A 16804-nucleotide genomic window follows, 5' to 3' on the forward strand; every position below is an offset into this window, starting at 1 on the left:
TTTTGGCACCCAGAGGACGTGAACTGCCTCCATCCTTTGATTAGGTTGGGTGGAAGACCGGCGCCATCTATCTGCCAAGAAGGGAACAATCGCATCGGCTCCATCCTAGCAAGCGCCTTTTTATTTCCATTCAGAGTGAAGAGAGAAAGAAACCTTCTGTAAATCATCATCTGTCATTCTGATGTTAAGGCCGGATTGTGCTTTGTGCAAATCCTAGCCGGAAAGCTCTGTCGTGCCCATCAATCATTCGCCTTTCGATCCTTTTGCAACAGCAGAGCGGGAAAACGGAAAGGGGAAAAAGACGTGGATCCCCCCCACCCCACCCGCGAAGGAGAAAATAAAAGTGCAAAAATAGGGAAATGTATTTTTTTTTAAAAAAATATTCCACTTGGAGAGAGACAGAGAGACAGAGAGAGAGAGAGAGAGAGACAGAGACAGAGAGAGAAAGTGCGTTTGCAAGCTAATTCCAAGCCCGACGCAAATCTTCTCCGTTTAGCCCTTCCGTTAAGACACACGGCTATATTTGGATTTTATTGGAACATTAAAGCTAATCGTGTTTACGTAAGTTTATAAACAGTCTTAAGACATCAAGTGAAGGTTTTGGAAGCCTTTTTTTTTTTTTTTACCGCTACAAGCTTCTTTCTTAACGCTGTGGCCTAATTTGAAGACTCCCAATTTTAAAATTCCATTTTTTTTTCAAATATATATATTCCACCACCACCCAGCCTTTAATTTCCTTTGCAGGTGAATTCTCAAAATTTTCACGAAGGAAGGCAAATGCGGGCAGTCCTCGACTTACGACCACAATGAAGCCCCAAAGTTCTGATGTAAAGTGAGTTTTTGACCCATTTTACAACCTTTCCGGGCACAGTTGTTAAGTGAATAGCTGCTGTTGATAAAATTAGTAAGGGAATCCTGTTTCCCTGTCTACTTTGCTTTCCTGAAAGTGACAAAAAGTAGATCATGTGACCACCGGGACGTTGCGATTGTCGTTATACTGCGAAGTCAAGCATCTGAATCATGTGACCATTGGGGAGGGGAGAATGCTGCAATGGTCACTAAGTGTGAAAAAAAGGCTCCTAGGTCATTTTTTTCAGTGGCGGTTTAACTTCGGTCACTAAGTGAACTGTTGTAAGTCGAGCACCTACCTATCCCAGTTGAAACTTTTCAATCTGAATTAAACCAGAGTGATAGCATAACCTTGCTGGCTCATATCATTGTAGGAACATCTGCTGGGAAACTTATGGGACTGGGATGTGTTGTGGTTAGCTCTGCCCCAGCTCCTGCCCCAAGGACTGTGGATGTGGGGGAGACATCCACATGCTGCAGGCCTGTTTTGCCCCTGGTGGAATCTGATGATGAAAGCTCCTCTGACCAAGAAGACATGAGTGACAGGAAGGAAGAGAGTGTGGCAGACAGCTCAGAAGGAGATCAATTATCTAGCTCCTCCTTAGATTCGGAACAAGAGTTAATGATACAGCCACACATGCGGAGAGCAATGCATAGGCAGCAACAACTGAGAGATTATTATCAAAGAAAATGAGGCCACCTGTGGTTGGGTGGGGCTGTGGTCATTAGTGAGGCTGCTATAAAGAGCAACCTGTGGGTTTGGCCATTGTGGAGGATTATCTGATCGTTGTGTTTCGTGAGTGCTTTACTAACTTTGACCTTTTGTGTGCTGATTTTTTGAAACTAAACCAGAGCAAAGTGTGTTTCACTTTGTGAAAGACGAAGGACTGTGAATTGCCTCACGGCTGCAAGCTAAGTATCTCAGAACTGATAAGGGACTTGTACAAATTACTAGTTTGTTTGGAGACCAGTGCTCTTTGCTATGCAAAAAGAGGGCTTCGTTTATTTGCATTTTCGGTATAAAGAACAGTTTTGAATTTTCAAATGTGTGTGTGTCTGAAATTTGTACCTGTGAACTTTTGGGAGGAGTCTACCAGAGAGCCCGACAGAACAGGATGTGGGGGGCCTGAAGGTGATTATGGGTAGTCCTTGACTTACGACCACAATGGAACCCAACCTTTTTGTTTGGAAGTGAGCTTGGTCCCATTTTACCACCTTTCTGCTCACGGTTGTTAAGTAAATCGCTGTGGTCAGTAAGTCAGTAACCTAGCTGAACCTGGCTTCCCTGTTGACTTTGCTCATCAGGTGGTCGCAAAAAAGGGATCACATAACCATGGGCACAACCACAGTCGTTAATATGAACCAGTTGCCAAGCATCTTTTGAGTTTTAATCACAAGAACACGGGGAGGACACAACTGTGAAAAAGGGTCGTGAGTCATTTTTCAGCGCCATTGTTAACTTAGAAGTCACTAAACCAACTGTTGTTGGTTTGGAAGGTCTTAAGCATAAAACGTATCAGGAAAGACTTAATGAACTCAATCTGTATAGTCTGGAGGACAGAAGGAAAAGGGGGGACATGATCGAAACATTTAAATATGTCAAAGGGTTTAATAAGGTTCAGGAGGGAAGTGTTTTTAATAGGAAAGTGAACACAAGAACAAGGGGACACAATCTGAAGTTAGTTGGGGGAAAGATCAAAAGCAACATGAGAAAATATTATTTTACTGAAAGAGTAGTAGATCCTTGGAACAAACTTCCAGCAGACATGGTAGATAAATCCACAGTAACTGAATTTAAACATGCCTGGGATAAACATATATCCATCCTAAGATAAAATACAGAAAATAGTATAAGGGCAGACTAGATGGACCATGAGGTCTTTTTCTGCCATCAGACTATATTGTTGTGTAGGTTGTTTTTTTCCCCAGTTATTGATTGGGTTGCTGCTTGTTGCAGAAGCTAAGTACTTGATAAGCCAGGTGATTGAGGAAGGGCTGTTTCCCACACTTCAATGATTTCCCCAGCTGTTTTTTGTCCTTGCTCGGCCAACAATCTGAGTAGCTGCAGAAGAGAATAGCCCAAAGCACACACTCTGCTACAGAGAAGTTCCGAAACGTCCGGTCCTGATGAACGACCTATACTGGATCTCCAAATTTTATTTCCTCTGCTTTGCTTAATGTCGGTTTCGCTGAAGAGAATAGCGTCAGGCCGAAGCCGTCATTTTCATTTAAGAGACTTTGACCTGCCACAAGTAGAATAATGATGTGGGAATTGGGGATGGGTGGTTGCATGAAAAGGAATAATACTAGCCACAACACATTATTTCCAGAGATTCAAGGTCATCCTTTGTTCGGCACCAGCTGGAAGCAAAGGGGAGGAATGTGGATGTTGAGAGAACTGGAGTGGTCCATGTGGTGAACTTGTGGGTGTGGGGATGAGGGATGAAACTGCAGGAATAGTATCGGATTGACAACTGTTTGTATCCAACATGGCTGTTAATAAATTGGAACTTGGAAAAAGGTCAAGATTTGGACTCTTGATTTATTTCTCAGATGTTAATTGGGACGCTGACAAATAGTATGTGGCCAGCGGAGCTGATAGCAGATTTGGACAGTCAGGGAGGTTGGGGAGGAACATGGGCCAGTCCTGGAGTCAGCTCCGATGAGGACTCTACATCCGAGGCAGAGACAGGGCTAGGACAGTTATCAGCTGCCTTCGGAGTCAGGCATCAGTGAGGCAGACCAACAGCTGGAGCCTGTTCCCAGTGGGCGCAGGCATAGAGCTGCCAGATGGAGGAGCTGAGGAACAAGGATCGACTTGGAAGTAAAGCCACAGGTGGACCATGAGCGGCCCCTCCCACAAGGAATAAAAGGGGAGGAAATGGGAATTGGCCTTGAAAAACTTTGCTGGAGAAGAATTCACAGTAACTTAACAAAAAAGGTTTTTTTATCAGGACAAATTTTGTCTGCTTCATGGTTTGTGGAATCCAAAGTCAGAACAAATATGAGGTATAGTTATCCGTCTGCTGAATTCTGCACTCTGCGCTCCGTTTTTGGGTGAATCAAACTAAAAACCCAATCCTTAAAACCCACCTCTGTCGTCAGGCATGGGGGAATTGAGACTTTCCCTTCCCCTAGGCTTATAAAATTTATGCATGGTATGTCTGTATGTATGATTGGTTTCTTAAATTGGGGTTTTTTACATTACTTTTAATATCAGATTTGTTCATATTGTCTTTTTACTGTTGTTAGCCGCCCTGAGTCTAGGGAGAAGGGCGGCATACAAATCAAATAAATAAATAAAAACTATAATCCGCAAAAGCCAAATAAGCCGGTGGGAGTCTCATTTCCCCCCCCCAAGAGTCAACTGGATTTTCTGAAGTTGAAGATCTTTCGCTTCTCCTCCAAGAAGTTTCTTCAAGCTCTGACTGGACGGTGTGGAATGGAAAGAGGTATGTATATTCCTTGCAGACAAGCCTTCCATTCTCCGCACCATTTCAGTCAAGAGCCGAGGAACCTTCTTAGAGAAAGCCCAGTTGCCTCTTGAAAAAACCCTGACTTGCATGACAAAGAATCCACCATACGACTGGCTAGAGAAAAGAATAATGGTGCAATAAACAAATTATAAACTTTCAGACAACGGATTAAAATATAAGCAAAGCAAAGCAATACGTCAATAAAAGAATATTTAGTGACGAGGGAAAATTATCTGATCGAACACTCTAGAAAACATGGGGAAACTTCTCCCCCCCCCCCGAATGTTGTATTTATATGTTTCGTTTTATTTATTGTTGTGTTTTATTTACCGTTTTGTTTATCAGTTTGTTCGTTTTATCATTTATGTATAATTTTTTTTTAAAAAGGAATATTTGTATCTCATGGTTGAACCGTGGGGCCCTTGGCCCTCTCTGAGCTTGGCGACTTTACTGCTTGCTTGGGAACCAATTCTACGACCTGCTAGAGGCGGCGCCTCGCTTCCTCTTTGAGCCCAATGTACCAGAACAGGATTCAAGCGTCTTGAATACAAGAATAGAGTAAGCTGTTTTTCCCCGCATCCCCCAAAAGAAGCAGGACAGCAGCATTAAAACTAACGCCATCTCTTTATTATGCTCTCTTTTTCCTGTATCATCACAAGAATTAAAAAAAAAACATTTTCCCAAAATAAAATACAAATCAACGGGAAGGACACTGGCTTTAGAAGAGGGGAGCAGGAGGGGTTGGGAATCAAACTTATCCCCATGTTAAGGGGAGGGAGGGGACAGGGGAGAGCCCTACCAATTCGGGGGCCCTGACAGCCACACCGGACTCCTCTCGGCCTGCCAGGTGGTGGTCAAAGAAACTCAATCCCACCACCTCCTCGTTCTTCCTTGCCAGCAAAACTCAGGAGCTCGATTCGGGGAAAGTGCCCCTCCACCAACCCGAAGGTCAAAAGAAAGGCTGGGTAATAGCTCAGCGGCGCCCCCCTCTGTCCTGTACAGGCGTGCTCCGACTCCGACTCCGGCTGTGGCGGCTTTTGGCTTCCCGCCTTTCGCGGTCACCTCGGCCGCTGCGTTCGCCTGCTCGACTGGCCCCACCGCCACTGGTGGCGTTGGGGCGCTCGCGTTCTCGCTCTCTGCTGTGTTCCCGCCGCTTGTCCCGCTCGGCTTGGCGGTTGCGTTCCCGCTGACGGGCTTCCTCAGCATCCAGTTCCTTGCGCCGGCGTTCCCGTTCACGAGCCCGAGCCGCTCGCTCAGCCTGCTTCTGGACACACTGTGAAGAGAGAAAGAGGAGGGAAGAGCAGCGGGTTGAAGGACAGCCACACGTACAGGCAGTTCTCAATTTACGGGGGCAACTCCAATATTTCACTTACTAAACGAGATGGTTGTTAAGTGAACCGTTGCAGGAAGTCTTGATTTACAACTGTTCATGTAATGAAACGATAACAAGTGGCCTAGATCTGCAGGAGGCTGTGAGTTTGTTCCACGCTGAGAATATAGATCTGCTGAATATAACTCCGCATTGGCAACAGGACAAGCATCTGGCCAGTAAAAACGCAGCTCCATTCAGTTGAAGACTTCAACCAAGGGATTTGGGGGTTGTTAAAAGATGATTTAAATAAAGCTATAATGAGACTGAAAAAAAGTGACTTGTGACTCCACACTTATGACCGTTGAAGCACCTCCTCTGTTCACAAGATCCAAATTCAGACACTTGGCAACTGACTTGTGTTAATGATAGTTGGAGATATGGGGTCACCTTTTGACAACTGAAACAATGGAGAAGCCAGATGCACTCAACAACCGCAGAGATTCATTTAACAACAAAATGGAGCAAAACTCACTTAACAAACCATCTTGCTTGGCCACAGAAATTTTCGAGTTCAAGTGGTTGTAAGTTGAGGACTACCTATAACAGAGTTGTTAAGTGAATCTGGCTCCCCCAATTGATTTCGCTTGTCAGATCACAAAATGGGATCACGAGACCCCGGGACACTGCAAACGTTGTAAATACGAGTTAGTTGTCAAGATGAATTTGGATCAGGTGACCAAAGGGGTTGCTGCAGTGGTCACTATAGGTGAAAAATGGCCATAAACCACATTTTTGAGTGCCATTGTAACTGAGTGACGTCTAAACGAATGTGTCGAGGACGACTTATATATGAAATATTTCTCCAAACATTGGAATTATCGTCTCCACCCAAAGTTTCTGGGTCAGCACAAAAAAAAAAAAAAACCCACCCAGCAATGTCCAGTCATCAAAATCTGTTTTCTTCCTCTGTGACTGGAAATCAAAAAAGAATCTGGGAACATTTTTCATTAAAATTTGCAGCTTGCAATTTTACTAAATTATAGCTTGCAAAAAAGCTTGTAAAATCTTTTGTCAGAATATGTGACAGTCTCAAAATGGGTGAACAGTGCAGTCAGGCGGTAGGGAAAGCAAGTAGGATGCTTGGCTGCATAGCTAGAGGTATAACAAGCAGGAAGAGGGAGATTGTGATCCCGCTATATAGAGTGCTGGTGAGAACACATTTGGAATTCTGTGTTCAGTTCTGGAGACCTCACCTACAAAAAGATATTGACAAAATTGAACGGGTCCAAAGACGGGCTACAAGAATGGTGGAAGGTCTTAAGCATAAAAGGTATCAGGAAAGACTTCATGAACTCAATCTGTATAGTCTGGAGGACAGAAGGGAAAGGGGGGACATGATCGAAACATTTAAATATGTTAAAGGGTTAAATAAGGTCCAGGAGGGAAGTGTTTTTAATAGGAAAGTGAACACAAGAACAAGGGGACACAATCTGAAGTTAGTTGGGGGAAAGATCAAAAGCAACGTGAGAAAATATTATTTTACTGAAAGAGTAGTAAATCCTTGGAACAAACTTCCAGCAGATGTGGTAGATAAATCCACAGTAACTGAATTTAAACATGCCTGGAATAAACATATATTCATTGTAAGATAAAATACAGGAAATAGTATAAGGGCAGACTAGATGGACCATGAGGTCTTTTTCTGCGGATAGACTTCTATGTTTCTATAAGCTCCGAAATGCGTTTTGTTAAAAATCACCACCACTGACAATCACAATTCTCATCTCTCAAAAAAAGCACTCCTTGATATACGACAGTTCATTTAGCGATTGTTGGAAGTTACGACGGCACATTGCAGCATCCCCCGCATGGGTTTCAGGCAGGGGTGGGCTGCTGCCCGGACGGGGGGAGGAACGCAGTGGGGTAGTGAAAATGAAGCTCCACCCCAGAGCACCCAATTTTCACTGAAAGATGTTGGAAGAAAATGCAGGGTGTCCCTGCATAAGCCACGCCCACAGTGTGGTAGTAAAAAGATTGGTAGCCCTTCACTGGTTTTACGACTTTCTGACAAACAAAGTCAGTGGGGAAGTGAGGTTCACTTAACAAGCGGGGTTCATAACTGAACCCCTGCAGCGACTTGCTTAACCAATGGATGCAAGAGAGGTCGGAAAATCAGGTGGAATTTCATATAACATCCGTCTCACTTAGCGATGCTCAATTGTGATCCTAAAATTGAGGACCACAGTGAATTGCATCCCCGTCTCCGTCCCGAAAGCACATTCTCACCCTCAGGGCTGAAGAGAAACCACGTCTCATGACAACCACGTCACACCTCCCCCCACCGCCACCGTCGATGTCCCATCCTGTCTCACCTGAATGTCCGTGAGGGGTAACCAATAAATGCAGGGGGCTGCCTTGGTTTTGCGGAACAAATCATCGAGAAGTTTAGCGGGAGGTTCCTCCTGGGCCTTTTCTGTCGGGGGGAGGAGGAAAGTAAGAAAGTTGGTTTTTATTCTTTTGGGGGGTTTGTGCAAAAAATGAAATAAAATAAAAAGAGGGCTGAAAAAAAGCCGGGTCTGACAATAGCTTAGCCACCTGAAAAGAGCAATACAGTGATCCCTCGATTATTGCGAGGGTTCCGTTCCAGGACCCCTCGCGATGATCGATTTTTCGCGAAGTAGCGGTGCGGAAGTAAAAACACCATCTGCGCATGCGCAGATGGTGTTTTTACTTCCACCGCAGCAGCGAGGAGCCGAAGATTGGGTTTTCTCCGCCGCCTCGCTGCTGCCGCTTGTCCGCGCGCGTGCCGCCCGCCCTTCGCCCGCCCACCCCATTGCTTGCGCCTGGGGTTTCCCCACGCGCGCTGCCCGCCCTTCGCCCGCCCACGCCGTTGCTCGCGCTGCTTCCCAGCTGGGAAGCGGCGCTGGGGTCTTACCGGGGCAAGAGGGGGAAGACCCAGGGAAGCCGCCCAGCAGCTGATCTGCCCGGCGGGGAAACTCCACCATCTACGCATGCGTGGCCATAGAAAAAAAGGGCACGCATGCGCAGATGGTGTTGTTTACTTCCGGGTTGAAAACTCGCGATATAGCGTTTCGCAATAATCGAGATCGCGAAACTCGAGGGATCACTGTATTTGGTTAAATATCTGGTTAAATCTAAGGTGGGACTAGAACTCACCATCTCCTGGTGATTGGCCCAAGGCTACCCACTCGGCATTCATGGTTAAGGCGGGACTAGAACTCATGGTTGCCCAGTTTCTAGCTTGGTGCCTTAACCACTAGACCAAACTCTCTCTCCCTTTACCTTTCTTATCTGCTTTCTTTTCCTTCGATTTGGGCCGCTCCTTGCGGCGTCTGTCTCGGGACCGAGAACGGGAGCGGGGGCCCTCGCGCACCTTGTCCCGATCCCACTCCCGCTCTGCCAAGGTCCTCTCCCGGCGTTCCATCTCACGCTCCCGTTCGGCCCACTGCTCCCGCACGGCCGCCTCCCGCTCCCGCGCCTCTGAGCGCCGGGACAGCTCCCGTTCCCCCCGCGTAGTTGGGCCCACCCCGGGGAAGGTGGGCGCTTCGTCTGTCTTGGCCTCTGCAGGACGGTCGGCTAGAAGACCGCGATGGAAGTCCAGCTGAAGGAGAAAAAGGAACGTTCTCAGGTAGGTGGAAGCTCACCCGACTCAAAAATCACACTTGCCAGAGAGATAATCTTGGGGCGTCAACGTTACGGGTAGTCCTCGACTTACGACCAGTAAGTGAATCCAGTTCCTCCCCTTGACCGTAAAATTTCGCTGGCTAAGCGAGATGGTGGCTAAGTGAATCACCACAGGGAATCCTGGATTCACAACTGCTCATTTAATAAAGCTACAGTGATCCCCTGGGTATCGCGATCCCGATCATTGCGAACAGCTATATCGCGAGTTTTCAACCCGGAAGTCAACACCAACTGCGCATGCGCGCCCTTTTTTTCTATGGCCACGCATGCGTAGATGGTGTTCCCCGCCGGGCAGATCAGCTGCTGGGTGGCTTCCCTGGGTCAGCGTGGAGGCCGGTAAGACCCCAGCGCGCGCGAGCGAGCGGCGGGCGAAGGGCGGAGGCGGCGGAGCAAACGGCGGGCGAAGGCAGTGTGGGGGCCGGTGCTGCTTCCCAGCTGGGAAGCGGCGCGAGCGAAGGGTGGGCGAAGGGCGGAGGCGGCAGACAAACCCCAATCTTCGGCTCCTCGCTGCTGCGGTGGAAGTAAAAACACCATCTGCGCATGCGCAGATGGTGTTTTTACTTCCGCAGCGCTACTTCGCGAAAAACCAATCATTGCGAGGGGTCCTGGAACGGAACCCTCGCAATAATCGGGGGATCACTGTATGCCGAGTGGCTTAGAGATGGGTTGTAAGTTGAGGATTACCTACACCAGTTGTTAAGTGAATCCAGCTTCCCCATTGATTTTGCTCAAGGGGATCACGTAACTTTGAACGGTCACTAAATGTAAGTCGAAGACTACCTGTATGGCTTACAGCCAGAGAGACCTGTCTTTAAAAAAAATCCTCCATCCTTTTTGGAGCATGTATTCCAGTTCTCTGAAAAGGCTGGGTGGATTGAGGCGAAATTTTCTTTCTTTCTTTCTTTCTCCAGTGCACGGGGGACAGAACCCCCCTCCTCCATCCGTCCCACACCTTTCTTTCCTGTTAGGCTCCTTACCTCATCCTGCTCCACAAAATCAGCAGATAAGAACTTAGGGTTAGACTGCGGCCACTTGACCCCGTGAAGGGCATTTCGCGTTGCGACGGCTTCTTCCACCGTTGAATACTGAAAAAGCAACATTGGAAGAACAGAGAGGGAAAGACAGAAAAAGAGGAGAAAATGAGATGAGAGAGGAGAGAGAGAGAGAGAAAGAAAGAAAGTGTAGACACAGAAAAGAGAGAAAGAAAATGAGGGGGCAGAGAGAAAGAAAGATGAAGAAAAAAAGTGGAGACAGAGAGGGAAAGGAGAAAAAGGGAAAAGGAAAAAGGGGAGAGAAAGAAGAGAGTCAGAGAGAAAGGGGGAGAGGAAGAAAGATAGAGAGGGGAAAAGAGAGAAAGAAAGGAGCAAGAGAAGAAAAAGAGAAGGGGAGAAAAAAGTGGAGAAATGGGGGAAGAGTGGAAAGAGAGGGAAGAGGAAAAAAGAGGGAGAAGAGAAAAAGAGAAAAAGAAAGAGACAGGAAGAAAAAGAAGGACAGTGTGGAGACAGAAAAGGGAGAAAGAGGGAAGAGGAAAAAATGAGGAGAGAGACAGAGGGAAGAAAAAGAAAGAGAGCAGAGACAGAAAGGGGAGAAACAGGGAAGAGAAAGAAAAAGAGGGGAGAGAAAAGAGAGAAAGAAAGAAAGCGGGAGAGAAAGACAGAGGGGAGAAAAGAAAAAGAAAGAGAAGAGAGGAGAGGAGAAAGAAAGGGTGTGTGTGAGAGGTGGGGATAGAAAAAAACAAAAACAAAGAGAGATGTTTCCAGCTATTTCTCCCCCCTGTTCCCCAAATACGGAAGTATTCTTTCTAGACTGAACCAAAGAAGCCTCCTCGATTAGGGGGAAAACCTCCCACCCCCCCAGGAAAAGTCCAGCTGCCTTTTGAAAAAACACCTTTGGGACAACCGTGACTTGGGATGATGTGAGAATTCCACTTAAAATTTCCCCAAAGCGGGAAGCTTGCTTTTAAATTCCTTTCTAAATTCCCCTTTAAGAACCTGGGCATGGCATGGAGTGGCCTCATGAAGAAACCCAGACTATCTGGGATCCTTGGTTTAGTGTAACTTTTGCGTGCCTGAGCGGAGCTGGAATTGATGCAGAAATGTGGATTTTTAAATTTGGAAAGGAGAAATTTTCCGGAGAAGGAACCCCCAAAGACTCACTGTGACGTAGCAATGCGATTTGATCTTGTCGATCCAAAAAGCCTCCTCCACCAGGGTGCCTGTCCGGCCCAGCAGCTCCTTGAGTTGTCCCAGGGTGAAGGGCCTCACCTGTACGTGCGGACAAACACCCGAGGGTTTAAGGAAGGCTCCCAAAAGCAATGGCACTTAAGACTTACCGGATTTTTTAGACTTGAAAATGTCAGGGCGTTTTATAGACTGAATGTTGCCAAAGCCTCATCACCCAAATGCCACGTTTTTTTTGGCCTCCACATGTTCCGTTTTGGGGGCTTTTTTGAAGCTTTTTTCGGCTTGTTTTTTGAGACATTTTGTTTTTTTGAGGCTTTTTTCAGTTTGTTTTTGAAGCTTTTTCTGGCCCGTTCTTGATGCTTTTTCAGCTCATTTTTGAGACCTTTTCTAGGCTCTTTTTTTGGGCCTTTCTGGCAAAAAATGCATGGTATGTATGTATGTATGTTTGGTTTTTATATTAATGGGTTTTTAATCGTTTTTTAATATTAGATTACTATTGTACACTGTTTTATTGTTGCTGTTAGCCGCTCCGAGTCTCCGGAGAGTGGCGGCATACAAATCAAATAAAAAAATAAATAAAAGCCTTTGAAATGGACCAAAAAACGGCTGGAAAAGGACCAAAAAAAGGCGCACACTGGCCAAACACTTTTGATTTTGAGTCTTATAATCAGGTGCGTCTTATAGTCTGAAAAATACGGTCTATTCACAGTACTTTTACAAGCCTCTCTAAGCGGTTTACAGAACCGGCCTCTCGCCCCCAACAATCAGGGTCCCCAGTTTATCCACCTCGGAAGGACGGAAGGCTGAGTCGCCTTGAACCTGGTGAGATTCAAAACTGCCAAATTGCAGGCAGTCGGCAGAAGTAGCCTGCAGTGCAGCATTCTAACCACTGGGCCACCCAATGCCTCCCCAAACCAAACGGTTACGGTTACAACCCGCCGCCCCCAAAATAAACACTCACCAGGTTGCAGATGTGAACAATACAGCTGACCTTGCCCCGCGGAGGGGAGGGCACCTGGGCCGTGCGGACGGGATCATCGATGGTAATGGAGACCCCTGAGCGTTGCTGGCTGATGGACCGCCGGGTGAGGGTGTCGCTCAGTACGACTGCGAGGCGAAGGGAGACAGAAGCCCACAGGTGAGCCTTACCTGTCGGGAGTCAATGGCTCACTGCCTTAAGCCTGTCGTCTCCCATTCTACCCGGGTACCTTTTTTGACTTCGTGCTCTACCGGGGGAGGCAAAACCACCGTCTCTACAGCGATGATGGGCGGCAACACTGGCTGCTCTTCCTCGTGGACCTTCTCTTCCTCCTCCTCCTCTTCCTCTTCCTCCCCTTGGCCATTTTCTTGCCCTTCGACGGGGACCACCTGAGAAGGGACCAAGCTGAACTTGACAAAACGGAACCGCCTGCTACTGCACGAATCCCAGAGACACATAGTTGGCCTTTTTCGGGTCCCATCGACTAAACAATGTCGTTTGGCGGGCCCCAAGGGAAGAGCCCTCTCTGTGGCGGCCCCATCCCTCTGGAACCAACTCCCCCTGGAGATTAGAACTGCCCCCACCCTCCCTGTCTTTCGTAAACTACTCAAGACTCATTTATACCACCAGGCATGGGGGAGTTGAGATAGCCCTTCCCACTAGGCCATTACAAGTTATGCATGGTATGTTTGTGTGCATGTTTGGTTTTATAATAGGGGTTTTAGTTGTTTTTTATTATTGGATTGTACATGTTGTGTTTATTATTGTTGTTAGCCGCCCCGAGTCTTCGGAGAGGGGCGGCATACAAATCCAATAAATTATTATTACAGTGATCCCTCGATTATTGCGAGGGTTCCGTTCCAGGACCCCTCGCGATGATCGATTTTTCGCGAAGTAGCGGTGCGGAAGTAAAAACACCATCTGCGCATGCGCAGATGGTGTTTTTACTTCCACCGCAGCAGCGAGGAGCCGAAGATTGGGTTTTCTCCGCCGCCTCGCTGCTGCCGCTTGTCCGCGCGCGTGCCGCCCGCCCTTCGCCCGCCCACCCCATTGCTTGCGCCTGGGGTTTCCCCACGCGCGCTGCCCGCCCTTCGCCCGCCCACGCCGTTGCTCGCGCTGCTTCCCAGCTGGGAAGCGGCGCTGGGGTCTTACCGGGGCAAGAGGGGGAAGACCCAGGGAAGCCGCCCAGCAGCTGATCTGCCCGGCGGGGAAACTCCACCATCTACGCATGCGTGGCCATAGAAAAAAAGGGCACGCATGCGCAGATGGTGTTGTTTACTTCCGGGTTGAAAACTCGCGATATAGCGTTTCGCAATAATCGAGATCGCGAAACTCGAGGGATCACTGTATTACTATTATTAAAACGGCTGGGTTTTTTTACAGCACTGGTGCTGCCCTGAATCCGATTTGTGGAGGGCCCTTTTCCCACCCCGCAACCGCGGCTGTTCTTGATCTGAAGATCCTGGGTGCTGCAGATGAAGGCGAGGAAAGAGTTTCCTCTCTTCTCAGTTCAGGGGCATCAGAGCCCGAGAAGGGCCAATCAGAAGTGGCCGCCGCCCTCCCCAGCACCAACCTGCGTGACGGTACGGCAGATCTTGAGCGCCTTCTCGTGAGCTGGCTCTTCCAAGTGGCGCTCAGTTTCGTCTTCGGAGATACGGGAGTCGTCAGCGTGGAGGTCCACCACGGCTTCTTGGCCTCCTGGCGGCGACTTAATCTCTGGGATCAGGCTCTGGAGGAGGAAGAGGAAGGAGGAAAGCACCTCAGGGTCAGCAGCTCTCGGCTGTCCCGGAGTCGACCTCTGTCCCGGCTAGCCCTTTACCTTGAGGGATTCAGTGGTGATGCTTATGGAAGGTTTCTTCTGGGTCGTGGCAGTGCTGGCGCCCCAGCGCCGCTTGCGGCCTGCTGGCTGGCTTCCTTCAGTGTCACTCTTCGTGGTGACGGCCCCTTTGGCTACAGAAGATGCTAAAACGAAGGACGGGGGGAAGGAAAGGTGTTTAAAACACGAGCAATTTCCCCAGGACACCCAATTTCCGTAGCTAAGTGAAACAATTGAGTTTTGCTTCATTTTACGACCTTTCTTGATTGATGGTGGGTCAGCTTGGTTCAAGAGGCGGCTCATGTAAGTGAGCCAGTTCACATCCACCCTCTTTCCCTAACTCCCATGGCTTTCTTCTGCATGATCTGCCACTACAGCTGTCCTTGACTTATGGCCCACAATGGGGCCCAAAATTTCTCTGGCTAAGTGAGACAATTGAGTTTTGCTTCATTTTACGACCTTTCTTAACAGTTGGGGTAGCTTGGCTTGTGAGGTGGCTCGTGTGAGAGAGCCAGTTCACATCCACCCTCTTTCCCTAACTCCCATGGCTTTCTTCTGTGTGATCTGCCACTACAGCAGTCCTTGACATGGCCCAAAATGGGGCCCAAAATTTCTCTGGCTAAGTGAGACAACTGGGCTTTGCTCCATTTTATGACCTTCCTTGCCACAGCGGATTAAGCAGATTCCTGCAATTGTTAATTCAGTAACGTGGCCATTTAGAGGATCCAGCTCCCCCGCTGCTTGTCAGGTCGCAAAAGGAGATCTTGTGACCCTGGGCCTTGCTGCAGCAGTTGTGTGAACAATGGCCATCAGAAAAATGGTCGTAAGTTAACTCTTTCTGAATGCTGCTGTAACTTCAGTCACTAAATGTATTATTGTAAGCTGAGTTATCTATTGGGATGAAAAAAAGTGCTCAGCTTTTTTCAACCCCCCACCCCCATCCCGTTTAAGATAGCTGGACTTCAATTCACAGAATTCCCAAGCCAGCACAGCATAGAAATCTGGGAGTTGAAGTCCACACATCTTAAAAAACACTGAGCTAGCTCTTTCCTAGTAAAACCACTGCTGCCTTCATTACTACAGGTATTAAGTAAATTATGTTTCGGCTACCCCAATGCTACATATACAGGGTATCCAGGGTCCCGTCGACCAAACAATGTCGTTTGGAGGGCCCCAGGGGAAGAGCCTTCCCTGTGGCGGCCCCGGCCCTCTGGAATCAATTCCCCCCAGAGATTAGAATTGCCCCCACCCTCGTCTTTCGCAAATTACTCAAGACCCACCTTTGTCGCCAGGCATGGGGGAGTTAGGATATTCCTTCCCCATGGCCATTAAAAGTTATGTATGGCATGTTTGTGTGTATGTTTGGTTTTTATAATAAGGGTCTTTAGTTGTTTTATTAAATTGGATTGTTACATGTTGTTTTTTATTATTGTTGTTAGCCGCCCCGAGTCTGCAGAGAGGGGCGGCATACAAATCCAATAAATAATAAAATAAAGTTGTTGCCGGTTATGATTATTTTTGCTTAACCATGCCAGGCAGCGCGATCCATTTTGTTTTGTTTTACATGATTTCCCCCTTACTTTTAAACATTTTAATAGTTTGGATTTTTCACCTGATTTATTCCATTTTTTTCATGAGTTCCCTGATAATTCCCTGATTTCCAGGTTTGCTGGATTTCCCCCCTCTTCTTAAGAATTATTTTCTACTTAAGAACCCGAGCCCAGAAAAATTTCCAGGAAATTTGAGTGGCATGAAGGCCCAGCCCCTTTTCTGCCATTCTGCCTGGGCTTTTCTCTCTGGCGCAGTGCATGGGAGGCAGCCTTGTGCCGGTTGTATGGAGGGTGCGTGCTGCTCCTCGCTGCCTCAGAGTCCCTCTTTTTTTTAGCCTTAAAGATCTGGATTTTTTTTATTCCTCATCTCACCTGCTTCCTTCGTCAGCGACTGTCCTCCTCCTCCTCCTCTTCTTCCTCCCACCCAAATTCCGAGTTTTTATTTCTTTCCTAATGGGTTTGCACGCATTATTTGCTTTTACATTGATTCCTATGGGAAAAATTGCTTCTACTTAAAAACTTTTCTACTTAAGAACCTGGTCACGGAACGAATTAAGTTCTTAAGTAGAGGTACCACTGTATATTTTACTAGCGTATCTTTAAGACTAAAGAAATATGCATCAAATCCCATCAAATGCATTCAGGCAATCCTCAAATTACAACCAAAAGTAAGCCCAGAATTGCTGTCACAAGTTGAGGTTAAAATGTGTGATTGTCCCTGTTGTTACAATCTTTTTTGGAGGGAACAGTGGTTGATAAACAAATCCATTACACACGATGGTAAAAAGATTTTGGCCGGAAAGCAGAAGTAAACACTAGAAACGGGGCGTGTCACCATTGGATGCTGCAAACAGGCATAAATGGCGAGATGATAACCCAGTTCTCACAAGAACCAGTTGGGTTTAATGGCGAAGGTGTTGACTCTGAAACCAGG

At 47.4% G+C, this 16804-nt stretch overlaps 1 protein-coding gene across 3 annotated transcripts in view; it reads right to left on the reverse strand.

Annotated features, from left to right (window-relative positions):
- Positions 1-4930: 4930 nt before the first annotated feature.
- The window catches only part of LOC139155518 (apoptotic chromatin condensation inducer in the nucleus-like), a 66273-nt gene continuing 54399 nt past the window's right edge, over positions 4931-16804 (reverse strand). For 2 of the 3 annotated variants that reach the window (XM_070730677.1, XM_070730676.1), the window contains exons 10-18: positions 14324-14466; positions 14078-14233; positions 12734-12893; positions 12487-12632; positions 11499-11606; positions 10320-10427; positions 8941-9259; positions 8010-8110; positions 4931-5598 (exon numbers count right to left, since the gene is read on the reverse strand). In XM_070730677.1, the coding sequence (XP_070586778.1) occupies positions 5299-5598; positions 8010-8110; positions 8941-9259; positions 10320-10427; positions 11499-11606; positions 12487-12632; positions 12734-12893; positions 14078-14233; positions 14324-14466 (1541 nt within the window). In that variant the 3' untranslated portion in view covers positions 4931-5298. The remainder of the gene's footprint in view (positions 5599-8009; positions 8111-8940; positions 9260-10319; positions 10428-11498; positions 11607-12486; positions 12633-12733; positions 12894-14077; positions 14234-14323; positions 14467-16804) is intronic. The other variant, XM_070730678.1, reaches the window with a different exon arrangement.

Source organism: Erythrolamprus reginae, unplaced genomic scaffold (genome assembly GCF_031021105.1).
Source record: "Erythrolamprus reginae isolate rEryReg1 unplaced genomic scaffold, rEryReg1.hap1 H_26, whole genome shotgun sequence".
NCBI classification, from domain to species: Eukaryota; Metazoa; Chordata; class Lepidosauria; order Squamata; family Dipsadidae; genus Erythrolamprus; species Erythrolamprus reginae.